The sequence below is a fragment of the Synchytrium microbalum genome (genome assembly GCF_006535985.1).
Source record: "Synchytrium microbalum strain JEL517 chromosome Unknown SmJEL517_scf0001, whole genome shotgun sequence".
NCBI classification, from domain to species: domain Eukaryota; kingdom Fungi; phylum Chytridiomycota; class Chytridiomycetes; order Synchytriales; family Synchytriaceae; genus Synchytrium; species Synchytrium microbalum.
In genome coordinates, this window is record NW_022158350.1 from 1,548,927 (window position 1) to 1,574,591 (window position 25,665).

The following is a 25,665-nucleotide window of genomic DNA, read 5'->3' on the forward strand; positions in this document are numbered from 1 at the left end:
ACATCGAGTTGCTTGGCTCGTTTCTCACGACCATCGCCTCTTCGGTTTGACGTCAAATGGAGCGACACGGCAGTCAAAGACAACGTCCCCATCTCAAAACTAGCAATCGTACAATTTTTTTCAAAGGCGAGAGGCAAATCAGAGTGACGAAACGGAGATGTCGATATAATGACAGTTGCTCCACGTTTGGCAATACTAGATGTCTCCACGTGAGAGGTGAAGTATTTGCTCCTCGTCCTTTCGTCAGCCAGAAACATGGTCAAAAAAGGAACCGTAACTTCTTGTAGCGACATTGCATCAAATTCTAGCCCGTGAATGTAATCACAGAGTAGAGCGTGTCGTTGTGGTGATGTTCGTATTGGATCGTGGAGGAGATTGAATGTAGCAAACCGTAACCGTCCTATAGGGCTATTTACTGAAGCGAACACACACTCGGTCCATTTACTCTCATCGATACTATAGTGGTATGATGGTATAGGCTTCAGGCCACCAATCCAATGCAGTTGTTGAGGCAATGTCTGACCGAGAGCGATTGTTTCCGCGACAAGGAACCTGGCAGCATGATCTGATCTCGTTGATATATAAATCTTGTCCACGGTAAATACTAGAGGCTCAAATCCAACTGCAATTTTCTCTACGAATTCTTCGACTTTGACACTATTTCCTTTTGCGACCCATGCTACAGTTAGATGAGGGACATATCCACGAGAGCCAACCTATTGAGAAAGCGAGTCAAAGTAACAGATCCGAAGTATAGCATAGCAGCAGTATCATACCAGTTCATTCAGGGAGTTGGACCAAGGGAAGAGAGTAAACAGCCGTTGTTGTAGCAACATAAGCCGATCCAATCCCTCGCCAGTATCGATTTCCAAGTAGACAGTCCACGAATTGTCATGTTCAAACCAGCTAAACTTGCGACAGGTCAAAGTGAATTGTGCAAACTGTGTCAACTCAGCTCTTATAGCTTCAGCACATTCCGAGACACGTGTCTCGGTAAATGGATAGAGCAGATTTATATGTGAGGGCCATCTTAGATTGCTTTTGTCGTGCAGTGCTCTGATTTGATCGATTTGGGGATGTGATGGTATGAGAATGTGAACCGATGACCTAACTGATGTTCTCCAAGCTGCTGCCATTGAATTGTAGAAGTCCACGTCAAACGGTTGGCCCAGTTTTAATCGTAGTGAACGGTGATCTTGCCACGTAGAACTGCCCTGTGTTTTCGTGTTGTAGGAAGCACCTATAAAAGAGGGTTGCATCTGCTGAGTTTCGGAGCATCATAACGTTTTCAGTCACAGAACTTAAGTTACTAAGTGAGAGAACAAGAGAACCGTTTGGATTTTTGGCTCTCGCAGTGATAATGTTACATTTGTTTGAATTAATTTCTGACATTGTGCATTCACAACTAGGTAGCAAATACGCAAATCATTGTCATCATCCGGAAATATGCCTGACATCAAGATCGCGCTACTGATATGCTCTACCAGAAGTCCAAGAGTTGGCCCTCTGATTGCCAAATTCATCAAGGAACAGCTTCCCACAACACCAGGTTTTGAATTGTCAATCCTGGACCTAATAGATCATCCACTACCTGTCTCGCCATCTGGATCTGTAATTCCGGCATATCAAAAACCAACACCCGACAGCTCACCGTATCAAGACGTAGCTGTAAATGCATGGTCGAAACTCATACAAAGCTACAGTGGCTTGATATTCCTCACTCCGCAATATAATTGGTCTTATCCAGCTGTAGTCAAGATAGGCATAGACCATTTATTTCACGAATGGGCTGGAAAGCCAACCTTCGTGATATCGTATGGAGGACGAGGTGGTGACAAGGCCAATGCAGCTCTTAAAATGGTACTGATGGGTTGTCGAATGAAAACTCTTGAGGGTTTAGAATTGAGCTTGGGTGCGGCACAAGAGCCTGCTCAACAGCAAGGGCTCCTAGATGCCAAAGTTATTGAGAGTTGGATTGCTGCTGGTAAACCTGAAGAGATACGAAGTAGATATGCTGAATTGATTGCTGCCCTGGTAAGAAGCAATGTTGAATGCTTCCAATCCTGCCGTCATATACTCACGTTGTTTGTTCCGTCAATAGGCAAATCCTGCTCAACCAACAGCACGAGAGCACCATTAGTTAAAAACGTATTCAACTGTATCGAGTAGATCTTGACTTGGAAATGAATATTTATAAAATCAACGATACGTGAGGTCGAGAAATACATGGTAGTGTTATATACAAGTCAACCATCCGAGCCTCATGGAGCTGATAGTGGCTTTAATTCCTCCCTTAGCCGCTTACGTTCATCAAGAAGCTTCCGTATATACTCTTCCTATGAGTTCAAGAAAAAAACCATCATGAGAGTTCGTCCATAACAGAGACTAGCAACAGTAGAAGTGCAGCAAAACGAGTCCATTGACAGCATGATCTATCATTTCCAAACTCACTTTATCATACACGACCATAGCGTTTGCGAGAAACAATGCAGCTCCCACACCAACGAACAATGCGAACGAAAGCTGTATTATAGACCCAGTTTTACCCAATCCAAGAGAAAATCCATACCGCCGTTGAGGTTTTGGAGGTAGAGTGCTCCTGATAGCAGACTCGATTGATCCTGTTGTTGGATGCGAATTGCGAGGATAGGCTTTCTGACTATCAGGTATCTCCGTGAATGGTATTCGAGGCTGTTTGGTAGGCTGATTTTGTAGTGGAGATGATGCTCCGCTTTGCGCAGGCGCTGCCTGTTGCTGCTGTTGATTACTATTTGTTGCCGGAACTTTGCTCATCACTTTTAAAGGTTGTGCTTCATGAAGCAGTTGGCAGGATGGTCGCATCAAGAACCAAACCCAAGATCAACAAGATTATACGAGTTCCCGCGGGTTCTCTGGACCAGAAACTCGAACTCGTGCAAAGTTTGGCAAGTGCTGCCGAAGCAGACACCAAAAAAGTGGATGAACTGGAACGCTTGTGCAAGATTCGCAAGATTCGATCACAGAATGAGGAAAATCAAGATATATGGACTTCGGAATTCCAGAGATTGAACTCTGTCGCGTGAGATCTACGCTGTGTGTTTGATAACGAATCACACAATTTCTAACGCATAATATCTTTCGCTTCCCAGATCTTCTTTTGAAGTCGAAATTCACAATGCACTCATGAGATTTCTGGACTTGGATCCTGATTCAGCAGATGCTGATGTCCTCGAAAGCGTCTCTCATTCAATGAGTCATGCATCCGAAGCTCTCGCCTCAGAGGAAGCAACATATCGACGATTGCTCGCAGATTTCTTATCGAAATCAGACAGTACAGATAGTCAAGCTCAAGTGGCGAAAGCACGAATCGAAGCGGAAACTCTGATAGAAGAGGTACGACTTCATTCCCCCTGTCTTATTGAGGACCACCTCAATAACCGCTACCCATTTTGCAGGACGACAAGAGTATCGTAGCAATTTCCAACGACCTAGAAGATCGCAGCCACTTCCTGGTCTCGCACGTTAATACCAATCCGTGGGTGACGTACCAAGGACTCGTCTGTGAGCTTCGAGAACTTCCATGGCGAGATTCAAACTTGGGTTTATGGCACATACAGCAGCTGAATCACTTGGAGCAGTCGTATTGTGATCAGCTGGACAAGGTCTCCCGATCTCTTCAGGAGCTTCAATTGCCTACCTGGTCAACCGACCAAGTTTCGACTCTAAAACGTCTGATGGACATGTCTCGACATGTCCCACACGGCAAGTTTCCATGGATTTTATCTCGTCTTGAGGATGAAGGGGTCTTCAAGTCCAAGCAAGAAATATCGGTAAACGTTCTGGCTCTTTCAAAACAAATAACCAGCAAATAAATCTGACCTTTCATATTATTATCAGGATGCCTATGATGTGCTCTCTCGAACCGATTTCTTGCAGACAGAGAAGGCACGAATACGTAGAGCCTTCCAGAAAAATACGGACGACTTTGTTACAGACACTTTGAACCTATTGAAAGACAGCGATGGAGAGATGCTCGAAGCCGAGAAGCGACTCACAGAACTGGTCAATCAGAAACAAAAGAGTCTCGAAATTTCCAAACGGTTGGACGGCTTACGTAAAGCCAAATTAGTGCAAATCAGACAGATAGAGGCCCAACGTGAAGCCAAAATGGAAAAAGAACGTTATCTGAGTGAATTGACAGCTAAAGAGGAACGTCGAGTTCGAGATGCCGCAAGGAAGAAACTGTCTGCGTTCAAGAACTCCCAAGAAGTCGAGAAGCATGTCTTCCAGTTGAAACGAGAGCAAGAATTGAAACTGGCTGCTTCTCTCAAAGCGGCTGAAATCAAAGTATGTGAATATCGTTTGCCTACTCTTAGAGCACGGTCTCACATCCGATTGATATGTCATGATAGAAAAACAAGCCAAAGGTAGAGCATCGCTCCGAGCTCATTGTGCAGAAAATCAAAAATCAGCAACAGCTGGAGGAAGAAGCTGCTACTCGAAAGAAGCAACTTGAGGCCAAGCTGCAAGCCTTGCGTGACTCAGTAGCTGTTTCTGTTGAGAGGTATTTCATATTCCCTTCATTCTCTGACCTGGGCTGACTAATCCCGACGTCTCCTTCGTCTCCTTTCTAGCGATTGGACCAGAGTCATCTCACCAACAGTAGCATCATCAGCACAAGCAGAGGATGCGAGGCCACTATTTAGCATGAACTCTTTCTCAGTGGATCAAATTATGGCTGATAAACGAGTGAGGATATCAGAAGCTTTGATGGCTGCAAATCTACATCAATCTGACTATGGACGAGCTGTACTGATGCAGCTCTCTAAAACCAAGAGGCCTGACACGCTTTCTCAAGTTCGATTGTCTAGTGAATAGTAGTGAATATATATCTCTAAAGAAGTGCATCATGTACAGTTTGTAAAGTTGGTTGTGCTGTGTGGTTCTAGTATATTACAGTTTCTGGATGAGAAAGATGTTAGCGAGCGTAGAACGAGACGTCATCAACGTAGCAGCAGATCGGAGATGATTCTTTTACCCAAACTCACTAGCTGGTGGTGTTGATGCAGTGGAAGTGGAAGCGTCAGTTACGGCCTTTTCCGAATTAGCGACTTCTACCACCTTGACAATCTCAAGAGGCTCAACCACAGCCGTGACAGTGGTTTCTAATGCTTCGGGGGACTCTATTCCCAAAACTTTACTCCTCCACATTTCCAATTCACGTTCCAAATGTCTCGTTCGTGATGTCACATCCTGTCTGTATTCACGGTAATCATTGCGTGCCCATCGAAGCTCTAAAGCTATAGATCCCAAAGTCAGCCAGAGCATTAGTGGGAAGGCAGATCTCCGTAAGCGATGTAAGACTGAATACACGATCTCTGTTTGTTCTCTGGAAACAGCTTGCATTATTGGCGATGGCTCCTTTGCTGCTTCTGTGCTAGAATATCGTATACATGGCGGCCTCCTGGAAGCTGCTACTTTGAGGTTTCGAAAGAGGCTGATGCGAGACATTGTTTGCAAGGATGAGTTTGGTGCAAACATAAAAACGCATATCTATATATATACAGAAACACGCTTGAGAAGGGGTGAAGAGGCACTATAGTCTTATTCGTTAATCCAGGTAAGTACTTAACTAAACTAAGTGCGCAAAATGGCCCAAAAACACGACAAACCCCCCAAACTAACATTATCACTTGAATTTTCTCGTTAGAAACCAACAAGAAACAACAACATGGCAGAGTGGACTTATGGTGATATTCCTGACATGTCTGGAAAAGTCGTGATCATCACTGGCGCATGTACGTGGTCATCAAATCTCGACCCTGGTCCCACACTGCCACAACATTTGCAAGAGGTTCTGATCTCTTTCACGATAGCGGCTGGCCTAGGGCTCGAAAGTGCTATTCAGCTGGCAACTAGGAGTGCACATATTTTCCTGGGAGTCAGAAGTGATGCTCGTGGTCAAGAAACTATCGGCAAAATTCGAGCTGCGACGAAATGTGGATTGCTGGAGCTGGCTGTCTTTGATCAAGCTGATCTGAAATCTGTACGTACTTTGGGACATTGCGGATGTTTGATCACATCCCAATTCCAAGGGTTCGTACACGGACCACTCTAACACGCCAAATTCACTCCGTTCTTAGATTGAGACCTTTGTGACGGCCTTCAAAGCACGAGCATTACAACTGGATGTCCTACTCTTGAATGCTGGAGTCTGTATGATACCTTTTTCGCCAGTCGAAGGGGTGGATCGCCAGCTCTTTGTAAACCACATCTCGCACGCATATCTCGCCTACCTCCTTGCTGATGCTCTGACGGCAAACGCACAATCAAGAGTCGTCCTCCTGTCTAGCAGCATGCACATGGCTGCAAAGAATACCTCATGGGGTGGTCCCAAGCTTCTGGCTGCTGCCAGCTACTCTGGATATGATGCTTACTGTGAATCTAAACTGGCAAATATAATTTTTGCTACCGAATTCCAGAATAAGGTTGGGGATAATGTATTTGTAAATGTGGTTGATCCGGGGTTTGTTATGACCGATATTCAAGCGAAGGCTGGAGGTGGAATGTTTGCCTTTATGTCTAGGATTTTGGCTCCATTCTTTGCAAAGACTGTTGAGGAGGTAAGTGTCTCTAGCCTGTTTGAGCTCCTTCGTATGTAAGTCTGACTCGCTTGGATTGTCAAGGGTGCTATTAATCAACTATGGGCTTCCACCTCGCCAGATGTAGTAGACAAGGAGATCCACGGCAAGTACTATGTAAGTAAACAGCAAATGCTAAAAACGAGCTGCAGCATCTTCATATAGCTAGAGTCACGTATCTCATGACCGTTTTAACTAGACTGCAAGGATTCAGCAAGGCGAGCCAAATGCTCTCGCCAATGATCCCAAAGTCGTGGCAGAGCTAATGAAATTCACCAATGATGTGATCAAGCGGGTAACTGGAGCGGATTTCACCGTGAAGCAACGTTGATGGTGTCATACGTTTGCTGTCTTGTAGAACTGTGGGAAGTTTTTGATTTGTATTGTCGCCAGGCACTACATGTCAACGTTTGTCTGAATTCAATGTAGAGCTAGTCAGAAAATCAGCTGAAAGGCGCTCATTCCTGCGTTAGACGCAAGACGTGTTTGTTCCGGTTTGAGATCGTTCCAGAAGATTGCTTTGCCCGTCATTTGCTCGGATACTGTATTGATCGCGATCTTGTGGATATTTTGGACTGTTGAAAGAGGCTGAGATTGATATGTGACAAGTTTGCATGTTGTAAATATAACAGACGCAGAATATCAGAACACTCACGACCCCCTGGCGAAAGCAGAGAAGGAGTACCGTGGACTTAATTGTACTCCCAGGTAAGTGATGCACATTATGAAAGACGCACTAAGTCTCCAAAGGTACACGAAAAAATCAAACTGGCACGACTTTCGCTGATTTGAACCCACAAGAAGAACGACAATATGGCAAAGTGGACGTATGACGATGTTCCCGACCTGTCTGGGAAAATCATAATCATTACTGGTGCATGTAAGCACGGTCTCTTTCTTCTCATTGGCATCAACCTCTGCGTAGATCACAACAATGACATTGCACGCTGACCACCTTTGACGATAGCTGCTGGGCTAGGACTCGAAAGTGCCATTCAGCTCGCGAAAAAGAATGCGCATGTCTTTCTTGGAGTGAGGAGTGGCGCTCGTGGTCAAGAAACAATCGGCAAAATTCGAGCTGCAACGAAGAGTGGAGTGTTGGAACTGGCAGTCTTCGATCAGGCTGATCTAAAATCTGTACGCACTATGGCACCAGAAAGGCCGCAATGCATTGCAAAGCTGATAATCCAAACTTACTTTAGATTGAGATGTTTATCACTGCGTTTAAGGCACTAGGGTTGAAACTTGATGTCTTGCTATTGAATGCTGGTGTTTGTATGACACCCTTCTCGCCAATCGAAGGTGTGGATCGCCAGTTATTCATTAATCACATCTCAGACGCGTACATGTGCTACATGCTCGCGGATGTGTTGAAGGCATCTGCACCATCAAGGGTGGTAATTCTCTCCAGCAGTGCTCATACATTCGCAAAGAAGGTCTCGTGGGGTGATCCAGAGACCCTTCTGGCCGAAAGTTACTCTAGCTTCCCTGCATATTACGAGTCCAAACTGGCAAATGCTATCTTCGCAACACAGTTCCAGAAGATGATTGGAGATACCGTGTTTGTTAATTCTGTGGATCCGGGATTTGTCAAAACTGATATTCAGGGAAAAGCTCAGGTCTGCCGCAATGTTTTGACTGAATTACTTGTCGACGGTTTGTTCAATCACGTACAATCCAAACCGATAGGGTGGACTAATAGCGGTTTTTGCTTGGATTGTAGCTCCCTTCTTTGGAAAGAGCGTTGAAGACGTGAGCGCCCCCATGTAGCTTTATTACTTGCATCTCCTGACGACTTGGTCCAACATATATAGGGTGCCATAAATCAAGTATGGCTTTCCACATCGCCTGATGTCATAAGTCAGCAGATCCATGGCAAATACTTTGTGAGTACATGATTAATTACGTTATGATCAAACCCCTTTATGTCACTAATCATCAACGTGTGACTAGTCTGATGGAATCAAGCAAATCCCAGTCAATCCTCTTGCCGAGGATCCCAAAGTTGTAGCGGGGCTCATGAAATATACTAATGATGTTATTAGGAGGGTTACTGGATCTGAATTCCCGATGGCGCAACGATGACAGTGTTGCACCGTGAGACCCCCTTGAGAAGCTGGACCGGTGTTACGTATTACTTATAACTGCCATTTTATGTATTAATTCTATCGAAAATCAGATGCAGAGGCTTTATGACAGCGGAATGTCACATCTGAGTATGTTCGAACGACGCAACGCTTGTTTGTACGTTTTGCCGCATTGTTGGCGACATTGTCTTGCAAACTGGAATATCATATCGATGGTGATCTCCTGGAATCGCCTATTTCAAGCAGGACAGCGAGGGCGATGCGAGACATCCGTTGGAGGTTCCGAAATGGGAAACACACAGCAACGAATATCACACGAAGAACACGTTGCAAAGGAGTCAAGGAGCACTACAGTGACAATTGTTGACTCAAGCAAGTGCTCAGTTGAAAGACGTGCCCAAACTTCTCAAAGCATACCACGAAAAACAGTAAACTTACGATCAATTTCCTGGTTGGACAGAAACGGCAACGTTATGACAAAATGGACTTACTTTGATATCCCGGACCAGTCGGGCAAAATCATCTTCATTACCGGTGCATGTAAGTATTCCCGATTCTGAGCTCTGCTACTAAAACCATACATTTCAAAAGTTCTGATCTCTTCAACAATAGCTGCTGGCCTTGGACTCGAAAGTGCTATTCAGCTGGCAAAGAAGAATGCTCATATATTTCTTGGAGTCAGAAGTGATGCTCGTGGGCAGGACACTATATACAAAATTCGAGCAGTCACGCCCAATGGAATTCTAGAACCAGCAGTCTTTGATCAAGCTGATATGAAATCGGTACGAAATTTTAGACAGAATGCGATCGCATTGATATTCCATGAGATTCAGTTACTCATGCTTGCTTTGTTTTCACGGATCCAGACCTTTGTGATTGCATTCAAAGCACGAGGGTTGAAACTTGATGTTTTGCTGTTGAACGCTGGTATTTGTATGGTGCCCTTCTCCCCAGTCGACGGTGTAGATCGCCAGCTCTTCGTAAACCACATCTCTCACACATACATGACATATCTCCTTGCCGATGTTCTGAAGGTATCTGCACCATCACGAGTCGTCATTCTCTCCAGCAGTCTTCATCTCGCTGCAAGGCACGTCTCGTGGGGTAGTTCAGACAACCTTGTTGAGACAATTTACTCTGGGTTCAACGCTTACAATGAATCAAAACTGGCGAATGTCATATTTGCTACTGAGTTCCAAAAGATGGTTGGAAACACTGTGTCTGTAAATATCGTGGATCCGGGATTTGTTTCGACTGATGCTCAAGCGAAAGCTCAGGTCGGTTAAAGCTTGAAACATTTGCTCAAGGCAACGAACGAACGGTCTAGTGACTGAAAAGTTGGACTTTATCAAGGGAGGAATCGTTGCGTTCATGTCTAGAATCCTAGCTCCTGTGTTCGCAAAGACTGTTTCAGAGGTGAGTGGCCCGATCTGGCTACATCCCTTCGATGTGAAGTTAACTCGTTTTTATCATCCAGGGCGCTATCAATCAAGTATGGCTTTCCGCATCGTCTGAAGTAATAGAACAAAAAATTCATGGCAAATACTATGTACGTTGGCAACCATCTGCGGAATTACGAAGTTTTTGTGAGTCTTCATGTAGCTAGTTTCACGGATAACACTCAACATTTGATATAGTCTGGAAGAATCCAGCAATCAGAAACGAATCCTCTTGCAAAAGACGCAAAGGTCGTATCAGAGCTTATGAAATACACTCACGATGTCATCAAGCGGGTTACTGGAACTGATCTCCCCATGCCGCATGTATAGACGTGTTGCAGTTTCTGCTCATATGTAAATTTATTCATCTTCCATATTCATCTTCCATATTCAAATATTGGAGCGGGAGTATCCGATGGAAGGCGGATCTCTGTATTCGACGCAATAATAGGTGTTTATTCTCTTGCTTGATTTGTTGGCAACGTTGCGTTGCGGTCTATAATATCGTATGAATGCGGAATGCGGTCTCATGCTGGCCATTTCCGGCATTTTAAAATGTTTGACGTTGATTCGAAATGTTTGATTCGGTGTTTTTTAAAAGGCCATCCCCCGCATGAGCTTCACGGTCACACATTTTTGGACACTGTAAAGGACAGCGAAGGAGCGCTCAGGTAGGTGAATGATCTACATAGCTCAAAAGGGCGTTAAGAAATACATCCAACTCACACGCAGAACTTTCCCCTCATTTAGAGAACGAGCGAGAAAGAACCACAATATGGCCAAGTGGACGTTTGCTGATATTCCTGATCAGTCGGGCAAAGTCATAATCATTACTGGTGCATGTAAGTTTGTCCTTATCATTTTCGAGCCCATTGTTATACATGCATGCATAACGATTTCAAGCTTGCTGATCTTTCACACGCATAGCTGCTGGACTGGGTCTCCAAAGTGCTATTCAGCTTGCAACTAAGAATGCTCATATACTACTTGGGGTCAGAAGCGATGCTCGTGGTCAGGAAACAATTGCCAAAATTCGAGCCGTTACGCCCAATGGAATATTGGAGCCAGCGGTCTTTGATCAAGCAGATCTGAAATCTGCACGTAGTTTCATCCAAGGCAGAGCTGCTTAAACGCTCAGTTGCTTATACCTTCATTTTCACCTGCAGGTTGACACCTTTGTGACTGCATTCAAGGCAAAGGGTTTAAAACTGGATGTCTTGCTACTAAACGCTGGCGTATTCATAACTCCCTTCTCCCCAATCGAGGGGGTGGACCGCCAACTATTCGTAAACCACATCTCGCACGCCTATATGTGCTACTTGCTTGCTGATGTGTTGAAGGTCTCTGCGCCATCACGAGTTGTCCTTCTCTCAAGCCAGTCGCATCTGTCACCAAAGAAGACGTCATGGGGCGGTCCAGGGCTTCTAACTGAAACCACCTACTCTGGATACGGCGCTTACTGCGAATCAAAACTCGCGAATACAATTTTCGCAATAGAATTCCAAAAGATGGTTGGGGATAATGTGTTCGTCAACTCGTTGGATCCTGGGATGGTGAATACTGATATTCAGGGAAAAGCTCAGGTGTGTTTATATGTGGGACTTTTTTCATGTCCGAATAATTTGTGTCTTTGCGAGGATTGGCCTCACCATAGTTTACAATTAAGGGCGGTGTGATTGCCTTTGTGATTAAAGCGCTTGTCCCTTTAATTGGAAAGACCGTTGAAGAGGTAAGAGTAACAAAAGGAAGTGCTTTCTCTGTATCTCATGCTGACACGTGTCATTCAAAGGGAGCTATCAACCAAGTTTGGCTCTCTACGTCTGCTGACGTAGTAAATCAACAGATTCATGGCAAATACTATGTAAGTGAAAGATGATTCGTGTAGATTAAAGGTGTACGACGCGTAACACTTACCCTACCATTTTCAACTAGGCTGGCAGAATTAAGCAAACTGAACCAAACCCTCTCGCCAAAGATCCGAAAGTCGTCGCCGAGCTTATGAAATACACTGACGATGTTATCAAGAGGGTTACAGGAGCTGATCTCCCCGTGGTGAAAGACTAAGCATTGGTTTGATGCACAACGTTACGAGCCCACGTGTTCTCTATTGATCAACGGGCATTACACCTCAAATTATGTATATGAATTCATTCCAAAGTCAGCTAGTCTTTTAGTGCTCGCACTCCATCATCGAGTAACATGTACGAAATACACAATATCACTTGGACTACCTTGCATCGCTGGCGACAGTTATCCCACGCGAAAGAAATATTCTGTAGGCAGCCTGTTTCAACTGTTAAAAGACGCGAACGCGAAACCTGGTGAGCTGAGTTCGAAATGTTGAATTCGCAAACACAGACTCACGAAGATCACTGTAGAAGCACGCATAGAACGGAGTGAAGGAAGCCTATAGACATTTTTGACACCCAGGTAAGTGATGAACCTAGAACGACTTGCGCCAAAGCCCCCAAACAATTACAAAGAAAGACATTCAAACCGACACGTCACTAGCACTTGTAGAAACGATAGAACGACATTATGGCAAAGTGGACTTATGCTGATATTCCTGACCAGTCTGGCAAAGTGATGATCATCACTGGTGCATGTAAGTAATCCAGTATTGCCGAATTCCCTGTCATCTCGGCGAAAACCATAATAACATCGAGATGCCTGATCTTTCACATCTTAGCGGCGGGACTAGGACTTGAAAGTGCCATCCAGCTCGCCAAAAAGAATGCGCATCTGTTTCTCGGAGTCAGGAGTGAAGCTCGTGGTCAGGAAACAATTGCTAAAATTCGAGCCGTTACGCCCAACGGAATATTAGAACCAGCAGTCTTTGATCAAGCTGACTTGAAATCGGTACGTCATTTGGTACAGGACACAATATGTTCCAAAGCTGACAATTGATAACATACTAGATTGAGCAATTCGTGACAGCTTTCAAGGCACGAGGGTTGAAACTGGATGTGCTCCATTTGAACGCTGGTGTCTACATGGTACCCTTCTCACCAATTCACGGTGTGGACCACCAGCTCTTCGTAAACCATATCTCTGGCGCGTACATGTGCTATTTGCTCGCCGATGTGTTGAAGGCATCTGCGCCATCAAGAGTTGTCATTCTCTCCAGCAGTGCTCATACATTTGCAAGGAACACCACATGGGGCGGCCCGGAGAGTCTTGTTGCTGCAAAATATTCTGGCCTTGCCGCATATTGTGAAAGCAAACTCGCAAACACCATTTTTGCTATGGAGTTCCAAAAGATAATTGGAGATACAGTTTTTGTCAATTCTTTGAATCCAGGGTTTGTCAAGACTGACATTCAAGGAAAGGCAACGGTGGGTTAATATCCAACCTTGGACGCTGTAAGATCTTTATGTGCTAACCAACTTTTTGAAATCCAGGGCGGCGTGTTTGCGTTCTTGGGGAAAATTGCTGCTCCTCTGTTTGGAAAGACTGTTTCAGATGTAAGTTAGGGATAAAACGCTGTATCTCTGGAGGCTGACTAGTTTCAAACCATCAAGGGAGCGATCAACCAAGTATGGCTTTCGACATCTCCTGATGTAATCCAGATGCAGATCCATGGCAAATACTATGTAAGTATGCGGGATTATGCGCTCGTTCTTTTCGCATTCCATTTCATGAAACGATCACATTACGCGACCACTCATTCATCAACGGTTTGAATTAGGATGAAACAATCAAGCAATGTCCGATTAGCCCTCTTGCCAACGATCCCAAAGTTGTGGCAGGGCTGATGAAATATACAGATGATGTTATCAAGAGGGTTACTGGAACTGGTCTCCCCGTGGCGAAACTGTGAAGTCGTTACGCTTTTGCTCTCATAGATAGGCCTTGAAAACATGTCCGTTTTAATAGATCACGACGAATTATATTGCAATCTATCATATGAGTTCAATTCACACGTAAATGTCAAAGTTTCGACGCGTTTCGTGTTTGGTCGAATGCGAAGTCACAGTTGAGTCTCCCATCAAAAACTCATCGCACTAACCCAGCAAAACTGTAAAACGAGAACGAGAACGAACAAGTGAACCAAACATGTTAGAAGCACGATTAGGTCAATCCGCCGTATTCAAAAAGGTACTTGATTCCATCAAGGACTTGGTATCAGATGCCAACTTTGATTGTAACGACAATGGAATTAATTTGCAAGCAATGGACAATTCCCATGTTGCATTGGTCATTCTGTCATTGAAGGCCGGCATGTTTGATCCGTTCCGATGTGACAGAAATCTCTCTATTGGAATCAACTTGGCCTCGTTGGGCAAAATCATGAAATGTGCTGCAAATGACGATGTCCTCACAATTAAGGCTGACGACCAACAAGATACTCTCAGTTTGACTTTTGAGAATAACAGTAAGTATCAATTATAATCCCACTTCATCATCGTTCTATCATGAAAGCTTGGGGTTTGGATGAGTTCCTATTCAAATAATTGGGGCTGCGCAAAGTGACTGACGTCCTACATTCCATCCTTAGATCAAGATAGAGTCAGTGAATATGAACTCAAACTCATGGATATTGACAGCGAACATTTGGGTATCCCTGAAACAAACTATGAAGCATCCATAAAGATGTCGTCTACGGAATTCCAACGTATTTGCCGTGACTTGATGCAATTGAGTGAATCTGGTATATACAAACTAGTCTCAAGTTTATGATTCGCAATTCGAAATTTCAATTAATCCTCTATTTCATCACAGTAATTATCGAGGCCACCAAAGAAAGCGTCAAGTTTACTGCGAATGGTGATATTGGTAACGGAAACGTGACTCTCAAAGCTGGTGGAGGATCTGCAGACAAGGAGGACGATGTTCCTACCGAAATCGAGTTGCAATCTAATGTGACCTTGACCTTTTCTCTAAAGTATTTGGTCAACTTTACAAAGGCAACTTCGCTCTCAAAGGCTGTTACTCTATCCATGTCAAACGAAGTACCTCTTCTGGTAGAGTACAAGGTTTCCGATGAGGGGCATATTCGGTAATTATCATTTGCAATAATATCGTTTAATACAGAGATCTAATCAATTTTTTGCTGAACAGTTACTACTTGGCACCGAAGATTGGTGATGATTCATAAACAGGTTATATACATAGAGAGCAGCGTATAAAAATGAAAGATTCCCGAACTCGTAAATGTATCTATAAAGACGCTTGAAAAGAATTTTGTATAGCATCCAAGATCAAATGGTTGTAGCAAACGAAGCTCACCAAGAGTTATTTGGAGGTGCAATACGCGTATGGATACCGCAAGGATTTGACGATGTTAGGTGAATTAATTGGATTCGTGTTCTTCATATCGTGCTTTGACGCTCTAAGCTGACTTGGTGCCAAAAATGTTAGCGAAATCCGTCAGGTGCCAGACAATCAAACTGTATATGCCAGTCCTGCTACCGATGAGTCGATCAGTATCGAAATATTAGAATCGCCTGCTGATCACATCTCTGAAATCCCTGCTCAGTGAGTGTTTGGTCTACATTAAAACACACAGAGTGAAGCTCAAGACTTTTGTTGGACACCTTTAGGTTTCATTTCCAGCAATTGGCAGATGATAATGATGCTATTGAGTCTGCTTTGGGATCTATAGAAAATTTACGGGCTGGAATTGACTTGCCAAACCTACGGTACGGTTTTTTGCTGGAGTGTTCTGGTTGAAAATCGTGCAGATCAAATCATCTTCCACCATTCTAATCCCATCTTACTCTGTACAGAACCGGAGAATCGGTATCCATCGCCATAGGCACTCAAAAAATCGCAAAATTCAACGAAACGGTACCAAACACAGTCAACATTTACGTGGCTGTAATCAGGCTGGCACGAGAAAATACTGATATTCTAATATCATACAACCACCCTATCGAAATTGATGCTCGTTCTTCGTCAACGACGATAGAACGTGCAACAACTGTACCTGCTCAAGTCGCGCTCACCAATTTTCAAGCTGTCGTCAAATCATTTACTATTGTAGATTATGGCTTATTTGCATAAAGATAAGAGAGACCTCTGTTTTACTATAAATACAGAACTTAAAAATGAAATATATGATGCAAGATATATATACGTGTGCTATTACATTTCTTTTACAGCTCTGGAAACAGACGATTTAGGACTAAGTCCAACATCACAAACATCAGATGTTTGTTTATCTCTTTGTTCTGCAGTGCTTCGAGCATTAGCATAAGTCTATCGTCAGCAGCTTCTTGGCCAATTAAGGTCTTAAGGACAGCTATAAAAATATAAGTTCAACGAAGATGATCGAAAAACTGAAGTACGAGAGAGGAAACGTGACATTGCAGACAGCAACGAAACAGAATACTTACGTGGGACGCATGCTTTGAGTCTGGCCTCTACTTCAGTTTTTGTCATTGCCGACTCTATTCGACTTCTTGGGAGAGGTTCTGTAGCAAGCACTCCATCAGGCCAGAACGAATCACGAAAGTTCTTGAGATATCCCGCTACACTATCTTCCTCAATGCATCTATAAACACCCCACAAGATGGCTCTAAAGAAATTGGTTGAATTGATCAGAAACCTTACACTCAGTAAAAACCGGGGAATCATGGCGAAGGTGGAAATCGTACCGATTTATGACTGGTGACAGAACAGAGCGCACAAAAGGTCGAGTAAACGACACAAGTGACCAACGAGTCCATTGTATGCCTTCTTGAACATCTTTAACCACGTCTCGAAAGAGTTCAGCAACAGGCTCATGAAGACAGAGACCACTATATCTTGATGTATCTATAGGACCAAGCCGCCATGGCCCTGAAGTCATATCCTGGTATATGAGATGCAGCTGATTTATCAATTCACCAAACCACTCCCACAACATTCCTGTTGATTGTTGTTGTTCATCTAAATCAACAGTTGTAGGCGAGTCTCCTACTTCGTCGTCTGCTTCTTCTTCCTCAACAACTACATCGGGTATCGTCCCCATAGGAGATTGTATGTCTTCTTGAGCATCGTATAAGGGAGTATCTTCATCGTCATCATCGGAACCAGTATTTCTGTCATACTGTTCTGGAGATGGCGGATTGAATTTTACCTCAGGTACACCAAACTCTTCTTGCGTTGGCGTTCGACTTCCTTCCCATGTTTTGAATGACGGTGCTGGTATAAGTGATGGTGAAGGTCTCATATGATCTGAAGGACCTGCTGTGGTTATGATTCCGATCCTGGGAGAATCGTTTACTAGGCGTAAGGCCGAGTCAGACCATGTTGGTGGTGTTAGTGATGGGTTGTTGTTTACTTTGGTAGGGCTGTTGGATCGATTTCGTCGTCTTATATTGAGAGGGTTGACTCGATCAGACCAGTCCGAGTCTGATGATAGCTGTCGACTTGGACTCTGTTTACGAAATTTTCTACGTGGCTTGTTATAAGAATCACCATCATTATTGGAGTCATTCACAGACCACGAGCCACCATTCCATATGAGGTCATCACCACCATCGCTACTATTATTATTTAGAGCATGTGTGGCCTTCCATGCGTCATCCATCATGAGATCTGTCGACTGACGAGTTGTTTTACCACGACGGTCACGATTTTGAATATCTTTGGAATCATTCGGCAATATATTCTTGATTCGATCTATTGAGCTCGAGACCCGCTCGAGTCCACCATGTGCAAGTCCCTTGATTCCAGTCACAATAGTGTTTGTTATACGACCAGAAGCGACTAGAGCCTTGTTGGTTCGTTTTGGACGATTACGTTTCAAAACACCGAACAAGCCTCGTTGAGATTCACCAGACAAGCGACTATTCATTCTATGATCCATAGGATTCATGGGCAGAGATTGTCTGGATAGATTACGTGATGATTTTGTTTTGACGAGATTGCCCAGCCCTGCATACGGATGAGCTGGCGTTGATATCTCTGAACACACCGGAGTCTCGGTGCCCTCCTCGTCACCACCGAGCAGCTAGGAATTGCGAAACTATGGGTATAAGCATCAAGTGTTGAACTTGCAAAAACAGAAATCGACTCCGTGTTGACATATTCGCACAACACACTCTTACCGTCAAGAGCAACTGGTTGATATAATCTGGCTCTGAGACCGAATTAAAGCTAAAATGCAGGGTACACGACCCTAGCATCTCCCGAAGCAAGACTCTAACGATCTCACACTTTCTCTCAAATAGTGGAAACAGCACCTGAGTCAACTTTTCAGCAGTTCTTCTCAGATACTCTTCTTCAGCCTCTGGAGACTCAAGTGCAATATGAGGCTGCGTTCCATGAAACAATTCCTCCAGAGATTTGCCTCCTGCGTATGTAGATCCTAGTTTATCCTTACACATTCGATAATCGTTTACGTGACGGCGTAGCACGTTAGGCAAATCATGCGTCAACAGCATAACCCAGTCAATTACTTTGAGTCTACGTTCCAATTCTCGTACCAAATGAATATATGTGTGGAGTACGGCATTGACGAAATCTTCATCCTCAGAGATCAGATTGTACCAGACTGTGACGTAGTCTCGAAGGAAAAGCGTGAAGACCTTTTTAAGCTCTTCATCTACTTTAGCAGAGGCCGTTATCGGTATGGCTTTTAGGACATGGTGCGGTATGTTTCGAGTTGGATCATTATCTTCTTGATCAAAGGTATACGAGGATTGTCGTGTCGGGGATGAGAGCGGAGAAGACGAGCCGCTAAGATTGTGAGCCTTGATAGATCTGGCAATGCTGAGGACCGCGATGTCATTCTGCATCTTCAAGCATTCTCTAAGATCCAAGTGTTGTAGAGTTTGACTTGTTGCATGCACTGGCACCCCACACAAACAGATATTTCAAGCAAGCACTGATGAAATCGCATTTGGACGTATAATTTCGTCCTGAAACCGCGTCGCTATAACGCTGGAAATTGTGGAAGGCAACTCTATATGACATCGATTTCGAAGTAATACTTATGGTGGTTTCGTGTTTTCAAATATTCATCTACGCGTTTTCTTGGATTCTCTTGGACTAGTTTCAGAGCTTTTGGGACCTCTTTTTCTAATATTGATCAAAGGTCAGCTAGTTTACAACATTCAACTAATTGGCACTTACGATGACGTTGGTTCGGCAGTTTTCATTCCTGTTCTGGAATTGTCGTCATCAAATTTGGAAATCCGAGGAGAATCAGAATCTCCTTCCATGTCGTCTTGGTTGCTCTTGGTCAATTTGGCAAACTAGTAGAAGATAACTTTTCTAGAAGTCCTCTCAAAGAATGTCTGCTCAGAAGGTCCAACCTACATCTTCATTGGTCCGTGACTCATGAGGTTCATTGTACTATCAGGGCAAGATTCGGATTAGCTAATCGAACAGTCCAACGACATGGTACACGTTCTGACAAACCTGAGTATATCTCAGGAGTATCCTGTCAACGTCTGAGCTGTTGTATTGAACAATCTTGGAGTCTTGAAATATAATCAAGGAGACTTCGCAATCACACAGCACCGAGAGCTCATATGCTTTCTTCATTAGTCCTGCCTTTCGTTTCAAGAAAGTAACCTATATTCAAGATGGTGAACACCAAGTGTAGATAGATATTACACCAACTCCAATCAATCCTCACTTGACGGTTGTGATCATCTGTTATTTGTGCAATCCTAATCAAAAGCTGGTTGGATTGTTGCGAATGTTGCAATCTGGTTCCAGCACAACATCCTACTCACTTGAACTTCCTTTTAGGCATAGTAGCTCCTCCCGACGTTGGAGAAGCGTCTTCACTAGATTTTTTTCAAAGATCAGTCAAAGATCAACCGGAACGACAAGGAACTATTGGATTCGACAGACACCGAAAACACTGAATAGACAGAGAGGTTTAAGACCGGGTCTTACCTAGCTGGTCTTTTTCCCTTCTGACTCATCGTATTTAGCTTTTCGTGATCAAGAAGGACTAGATTTAGATTTGTCTAGAGCTTGAAAACTTTCCGTTCTGCGAAGCACAAGTAGTGATCAAGGTGCATATGAACCACTAGACGAGCGAGGAATACAATGTTAGTTATAATGAGATTCCAAGAGCATGTAATTGTTACAGACGTGCCTTATATCAACTCATCTTTCACTCGCTCAAAGGTTAAGACAAGAACGAATCGAAACGCGGCAATGTATAAGACAGATCAAATAGGGTGATTTACAATACCTAGATAAATAATTCCAGATGAAGCAGTACAATAGCAACTCCATTAAATTATTCCCCAGATTTTTCCTAGAGTGTTGATGTACTAACTGTAGATCTTTGCGAAACAAAAAGCATCGTCAGCTGTGCATCAACGAGCCCTCTGTTTTCAGGAACATGTGTGATCGAGTTCTATGTTAGGAAATCAGCCTATTTCCAGTAGCGATCATCACGCTGGAAAGCCAGAACAGACTCCAACTGAGCATGAAGCCGAAAAGTTGAAGATCAAGCTGAATGATTGGGAACGTAGGTTTCAGGCCAGGCACAAGAGAGCTCCTACCAAAGACGATGTCGTCCAGACAGGTAGACATATTGTCTCGTGAAGCGATCTCTTCGTTTTTCTTTCAATTCTGTTCAACATCAACATTCAATCGTCTATGTTTTATTATAGAGGAAGTACACAATGCATACCGGCGCTATGCTAAATTGAAGAAGCTGATTATGAAAGAAAGGCAGAAAAAAGAAGCTCAAGATAATCACCATCACGAGTTTCCTCTTCCAAACACCACGACCATTCCCGCTGGACGCGCAGCACACGAAGCTGCTGCTCGTTCAGACTCCCCTTCTAGTAAACGAAAAAGGGCCACTCCATCGAAACCCGCTACCGTTACTCGCATCACTACAATATCTAGATCATTAAATACAGGTGCTGGAGATGATGAAAATGATGATGACGATGACGAGGAGATTGATCCAACACCCATTAAACGGATTCGTACTGGATTCGTCAATTCTCTAGCTTCTACACTTGCAGATACAAGAGAGAACGAACATAAATCATTGAAGGATCAACTTCCGCAGCCACTGGTCGCTGATAACTCTCAGCAACGAATCTCTGTCTTTAGCAGAGCATTGAACAAGCTGAACTCACTTCAATTGTCAAAATCGGATGTAGCCGGTGATGATAAGGGTGCTGAATATGATGTTGAAACCGATGATCAGAGTACTGCTCGTTATTATGTTGAACGCCTATTGCATCAAAATGGGATTACACGCAAAAAACCTACATATGAACCAATATCTAATAGGACAACGTAAGCGGACATGCGTCATGAATTACAGCTCGGTTTACTGACTGGTCTTCCTCTCTTAGCTCATTGTTTAGAGCACTGTCTAAACCCTCTCTTGCACGATCAGCAACCCTTGCTCAACCCGAAGATTCAGACGCTGTGGTTGCACCCAATAGTCTACTTCATGGCGCCTTTCGCCGTTACTCGTCGCTGTCTACCACCAATAATAAGCTTCTACCGAAATATACATATCCAGATCCCAAACAATTTAAGGCAGATGCTCAAACTGTAATACCAGAACGAGATGAGCAAATCCTTGATGTTGCACATGATGCAGTAGAAGACTCTCGTGATGATGGAGATATCCAGGAGCAGCCAAACCAAGAGGATGACGAGACATTTGAGGTCGGTGCTGCATTCCTCGACAGTAATAAAGCCACACACTCATTAGTTTTTTTGGGCTCAGGATGACTCTGTTACACCAGAGAAGCCAAAAGAAGCTGATGCAGCTACCGATGAAGGTAAGTTTCGTATTTCAGATTTATTTGCTCCACATTTCTGTTTACCTTTCGCATTGCTAGATGATGACGATGCAGTTGTATTGCGAAAGAAAGGCAAAAGACCCAAACGTATTGTATCATCTGATGAGAGTGATGAAGATGAATCGGAAGCTGATGAAGCCAGTGAGGACCATGGAGGTTCTGACGATTCTCAAAAGGCACGCAAGTCAAGCAGTAGAAAAGGAAAGGCATCTGATGACTATAAAGAGCCCACCCAGAAACGTAAAAGTACGAAGGGTACTTCCAAGAAAGAGGCTGATCCAAAGAAGGCCAAGGAGCCTAAAGAACCCAAGGCCAAGAGTTCTAAATTGAAGACTCAAGTAGTGCCTTCCAAGTTTGCTCGCTTCAACAACAGATCCAGAGGTGGTGCATTCCGAACTGGAGGATTTCGAGGAGGTGGATTTCGTGGATTTGGCAAGAGTGGTTTTCGCCGTCCCTCTACGAATTTCTCAGCTCAGTATGTAGCCGTGGCATTTGTGTCTTTTGGTCCGTCGACTTAATGTTAGATTGGTATTTTCATAGTCATGAGAAACGATGTGCTGCTCAAGATGAAGATTTCGATGACTACGCAGGACCATCAGCAGCTCCAGCAACTTATGTACCAACATCAATACCTGAACTCGATATTTTAGCTGCAGATGACGAAGAAGGCGATGAGTATGTTTACAGTCTGTTGCACTGGATGGACGAAAAAAACTCAATAGAATCCCTACACTCTAGAATTTGTACTGTAGCATCCAAGTTTATGGAAGATCCGACTTGTACTGGTGTACGAGTTAATCTTACCAGGGCACTAACGTCTTTTACGGGTCTCGACTCTTTTCGACATGGTGAGTCCAAACACATTCAGCTTCACGAGATACATCCCTCACGTATAATATGTAGGTCAACTGGAAGCAATCAAACGTGTTTTGGAATGTCGTTCAACTTTGGTGGTATTGCCGACTGGCACTGGAAAGTCGCTATGCTATCTACTACCATCTTATGTTTTGAAACGTCTGAAGCAAGCCAAAACTGGATTTACGCTGGTAGTAGTACCGACAATATCACTTTTGCAAGATCAATTGCGTCGCATTCCTGTCGCTCTTTCTGGAGAAACTTTGAGTGGAAACACTTCCGTAAGTCAAAATGCCACCTTTGCGTTTATTGAACCCAAACATAATCTGACACTGTTCTTCTTCAGGCATTGACTATTGAGTCAGTCTCGCAGCTCTTTGAAAAAGGCACCGACATTCTCTTCGTTACACCTGAAAGGCTGCAAACTCAGATATGGAAAGACGTCGTCTCTTCTCAAGGCTTGCCACCTGTTTGGTTGACCTGCGTTGATGAGGCACATTGTCTATCGGAATGGTCTCACAACTTCAGGTGAGGTTTTTATTATGGTATGTAAATTTTTCGCTTGTCTCTAACCTTTTTCGTTTGCTTAGACAATCATACCTTTATTTGAAAAGCACAATCATGACAGAGCTAGAATGTTCTTGTATTCTTGGACTGACTGCGACTGCAACAGCTCGTACACGTCGAGCTGTCTGTCGAATGCTTGAGCTGTCTGAAGAAGACTGTGTTATGACTGATCGTGTATTGCCTGATAATTTGAGATTGACGGCAACGTTGATCACTGAAGCTGATGATCGGTGAGTGTTTCTTGAACTGGTTCGAGTCAGCTTCTACTGATTGCTGACATGAACAAAATTGTTGCAAGAGATGCTCTTCTTTTGGGATTGCTCAAAACGCCTGTATTTGCCAGAATGAACTCCATTATCATTTATGTCATGTATCAGGTACGATGATGAAGAAATCCATCAGACAAAATGATTACTTCGCCCATTAGTATTTCTCTTCCAGAATCAAGCTGATCGTCTCAGTCAATATCTTCGAGTTCGCTCATTATCAGTTGACGCCTATCACGCTGGTCTCGATGATGCTACTCGCACACAAGTCCAGAGAAAATTCATGGCAGGCCAATTGCGAATTGTTATTGCAACAGTTGCATTTGGTTTGGGACTGGACAAATCGGACGTTCGTGGCATAATTCACTATTCTCTACCACGTTCGACTGAAAACTATGTTCAAGAATGTGGTCGCGCCGGACGTGACGGATTGGAGTCAGTTTGCCACGCCTTTGTGAGCAAAGACGACTATATCAGATTACGAAGCTTTGCCTATTCAGAAGGTGTTGATCAGCCTACCATATGGAGATTCTTGAGCAAAATCCTCTCTGATGATACAGATGAGCCTCAAAAGAAGAGGAAGGGTGTGGATGGAGTGTCACGAGTTGCTCTCGATATTGCTGAACTGGAGCGATCGTTTGATGTTAAGGAGACGGTGCTACGAACGTTGTTAACGTACATAGATCTTGCACCAAATTCGCCCATCAAGCTCTATGCGGGTTAGTTAGCTTGTTCTGCCTTTGGTGATTTCAACCTATCTTTGGCCGACGCTTTTTTGCGGTGTAGATATGCCCGCAAGATATACGCTCAACTTTGGTGGACAATTATCTCAATTGGCAGAAAACGACTCTTTCGTTGATAAGATTCTGAGTACTAGCGCAAAAGTTGCTAACTCACTGACGATTGAAACAGTCAAGGTTTGTGTTTGTGGTACTTAAAATGCGATCCTATTACTATGTCTCAATTTCTGTCGTTTTAGATATGTCATGAAGCGAAAACTACTCCTGCTGAACTCCATCGTCATTTATGGGATCTTCAAGTTTGTTCCTGGAATTTTTGTGTGTTTCATAACTTTTGAAGACATGACCTGACAGTGTGTTTCGATAGAAAAAGAAGGCTCTTACCTTCACCTCTGAGTCTCCGTCATTTTGCATAGGAGTGTCAGATGCTTGGCCAAGAATGGACGAAGAAAAACGAGATGTGATACTAAACGGATTACGCGAAAGTCTTGACAAGAGTACCAAGCAGCTTGAAATCGCCAAGGTCGTGAAAGTTGATTTAGTGAGTTTTGCGACTTGTCGTATTTGGTGCCATTGATGAATGTCTCTAACTCGGTTCCAAAAAGTTGTATGAACAACTCTACAAATCTGCAACGTCAACCATATATGAACACGCTGCATTTTACAACATTGGAGCTCCTATAAGAGAAGATTCTCTCGAGTCTGAAAGGGAAGCAGCCTTGCGTGCCTGCATCTCGACCTACTTCATGGCAGACGAGAAGAAGATAGTCTTGACGGGTATCAAGGACCCAGAGTTGGCAGAAAAGGCTAAAGAACAGTAACACTCTGATTGCAGATACATAATTTTTTGCCTCGGTATTCTTATAGCTTTCTACTCGAACAATAGGAAGAAGGCCATGGAATTGGATATCCGCATCTTCGTCAACCAAAACTTTGATCTTCTCACTACAGGTGTGTGCTGTAATGCTGATGCAATTCCATTACGTATTTGCTCTGCTCATTTGTCAAGATATCGTTTCGATCGAACCCTCTAGGTCGTTGTGTCGCAAGAATCTTCCACGGTTTGGGATCACCAAGATTCCCTCCGCTCGAGTGGTCTCGAAACAAGCAGTGGAATGCATACTCTTTCATGAATTTTGCAGACATTGCAAAGATTGGACAAAACGAAATTGAACTAGTTCGTACCAGACGAAATCAATAAACACTGTTGATGAACAAATACCAAATAAAGCAAATAGCATAGCATGAAAAAGTCTCAATAAGCGAAATCACGTTCATGTCCTATTGTAGATCATAGAATATGAGTTGTATTATTATCCGAAACTAACTGGACTTTTTAGACACTATTTACATATTAAAACA

General features: G+C 43.6%; 7 protein-coding genes across 7 annotated transcripts; 4 read left to right on the top strand and 3 right to left on the bottom strand.

Annotated features, from left to right (window-relative positions):
* Positions 1-2,261: 2,261 nt before the first annotated feature.
* On the bottom strand, positions 2,262-2,793 carry SmJEL517_g00389 (uncharacterized protein; the record flags this gene model as incomplete). The annotated part of the gene is made up of 2 exons (XM_031166318.1): positions 2,262-2,336; positions 2,452-2,793. The coding sequence occupies 2 exons, from the start codon at positions 2,791-2,793 to the stop codon at positions 2,262-2,264; spliced, it is 417 nt and encodes a 138-aa protein (XP_031027957.1).
* A 38-nt stretch (positions 2,794-2,831) lies between these two features.
* On the top strand, positions 2,832-4,857 carry SmJEL517_g00390 (uncharacterized protein; the record flags this gene model as incomplete). The annotated part of the gene is made up of 6 exons (XM_031166319.1): positions 2,832-3,058; positions 3,129-3,372; positions 3,435-3,809; positions 3,877-4,326; positions 4,392-4,543; positions 4,614-4,857. 6 exons carry the CDS (start codon positions 2,832-2,834, stop codon positions 4,855-4,857), a joined length of 1,692 nt encoding a protein of 563 aa, XP_031027738.1.
* A 156-nt stretch (positions 4,858-5,013) lies between these two features.
* On the bottom strand, positions 5,014-5,490 carry SmJEL517_g00391 (uncharacterized protein; the record flags this gene model as incomplete). The annotated part of the gene is made up of 1 exon (XM_031166320.1): positions 5,014-5,490. The coding sequence occupies one exon, from the start codon at positions 5,488-5,490 to the stop codon at positions 5,014-5,016; it is 477 nt and encodes a 158-aa protein (XP_031027737.1).
* An 8,712-nt stretch (positions 5,491-14,202) lies between these two features.
* On the top strand, positions 14,203-15,244 carry SmJEL517_g00392 (uncharacterized protein; the record flags this gene model as incomplete). Its single annotated transcript, XM_031166321.1, has 4 exons — positions 14,203-14,521; positions 14,645-14,797; positions 14,869-15,145; positions 15,208-15,244. The coding sequence occupies 4 exons, from the start codon at positions 14,203-14,205 to the stop codon at positions 15,242-15,244; spliced, it is 786 nt and encodes a 261-aa protein (XP_031027736.1).
* A 107-nt stretch (positions 15,245-15,351) lies between these two features.
* SmJEL517_g00393 (uncharacterized protein) lies at positions 15,352-16,152 on the top strand (the record flags this gene model as incomplete). The annotated part of the gene is made up of 4 exons (XM_031166322.1): positions 15,352-15,434; positions 15,508-15,624; positions 15,690-15,788; positions 15,876-16,152. The coding sequence occupies 4 exons, from the start codon at positions 15,352-15,354 to the stop codon at positions 16,150-16,152; spliced, it is 576 nt and encodes a 191-aa protein (XP_031027735.1).
* A 92-nt stretch (positions 16,153-16,244) lies between these two features.
* SmJEL517_g00394 (uncharacterized protein) lies at positions 16,245-20,012 on the bottom strand (the record flags this gene model as incomplete). The annotated part of the gene is made up of 10 exons (XM_031166323.1): positions 16,245-16,390; positions 16,485-16,666; positions 16,746-18,085; positions 18,183-18,813; positions 19,210-19,331; positions 19,396-19,431; positions 19,498-19,653; positions 19,718-19,751; positions 19,818-19,871; positions 19,984-20,012. The coding sequence occupies 10 exons, from the start codon at positions 20,010-20,012 to the stop codon at positions 16,245-16,247; spliced, it is 2,730 nt and encodes a 909-aa protein (XP_031027734.1).
* Positions 20,013-20,457: 445 nt separating this feature from the next.
* SmJEL517_g00395 (uncharacterized protein) lies at positions 20,458-25,504 on the top strand (the record flags this gene model as incomplete). Its single annotated transcript, XM_031166324.1, has 18 exons — positions 20,458-20,626; positions 20,715-21,357; positions 21,417-21,738; positions 21,800-21,854; positions 21,915-22,350; positions 22,416-22,550; positions 22,614-22,723; positions 22,779-23,011; positions 23,077-23,258; positions 23,321-23,527; positions 23,596-23,674; positions 23,739-24,282; positions 24,350-24,480; positions 24,543-24,602; positions 24,671-24,844; positions 24,909-25,120; positions 25,190-25,254; positions 25,338-25,504. The coding sequence occupies 18 exons, from the start codon at positions 20,458-20,460 to the stop codon at positions 25,502-25,504; spliced, it is 3,924 nt and encodes a 1,307-aa protein (XP_031027733.1).
* Positions 25,505-25,665: the final 161 nt, after the last annotated feature.